The 432-nt window shown below is 69.7% G+C and overlaps 1 protein-coding gene across 1 annotated transcript in view; it reads right to left on the bottom strand.

The window, feature by feature from the left end:
- PGRMC1 (progesterone receptor membrane component 1) overlaps positions 1-59 on the bottom strand; it is an 8,333-nt gene extending 8,274 nt beyond the window's left edge. Inside the window, exon 1 of the mRNA XM_040467978.1 lies at positions 55-59. Coding sequence (XP_040323912.1) covers positions 55-59 — 5 coding nt within the window. The remainder of the gene's footprint in view (positions 1-54) is intronic.
- Between the last annotated feature and the right edge of the window lie 373 nt (positions 60-432).

Genomic DNA, 432 nt, shown 5'->3' with positions numbered 1-432 from the left:
CCCCCCCCCCCCCCCGCCTCGGCCCTACCTGCGAGGCCCCGGCCCCGGCCTCACGCCATCGTCGCGCCATCCTCTAGCTAAGCGCGACGCAGCGCGCAGCCCTCCTCCGCACCCTCGCTTGCTCCTTGCGCCCCGACCGGTTCCGAGAGCCTCGGCTTTGCAGAGCTCTGGCGGAGGCCCCCTCCGCCACCTGATGCGCGCCGCGCACGGCCGCATTTCTGCTGCTTCAGGCTTCTCCCCCGCCTTGCATTCTGAAGCCTCACCTTTCCCCGCCCATCCCCCCCGGGGCCGCGGGGCTCTCTTGGGGGACAGGAAGGAAACTCTCTCCTCCAGCTCCTTTTGCACCTTGGAGGCCCAGACTAGCCATTTCCACTTTGGGAGCCCCCTTTGACTCTCCTCCACGACCCTTCTCCAGTCCTCCCCGCCCGAGGC

This window comes from Herpailurus yagouaroundi, unplaced genomic scaffold (assembly GCF_014898765.1).
Source record: "Herpailurus yagouaroundi ecotype Mexico unplaced genomic scaffold, PumYag 67641, whole genome shotgun sequence".
Lineage (NCBI taxonomy): Eukaryota > Metazoa > Chordata > Mammalia > Carnivora > Felidae > Herpailurus > Herpailurus yagouaroundi.
The sequence above is the reverse complement of the archived record's forward strand: the minus strand, read 5'-3'. Positions and strand labels throughout refer to the sequence as shown.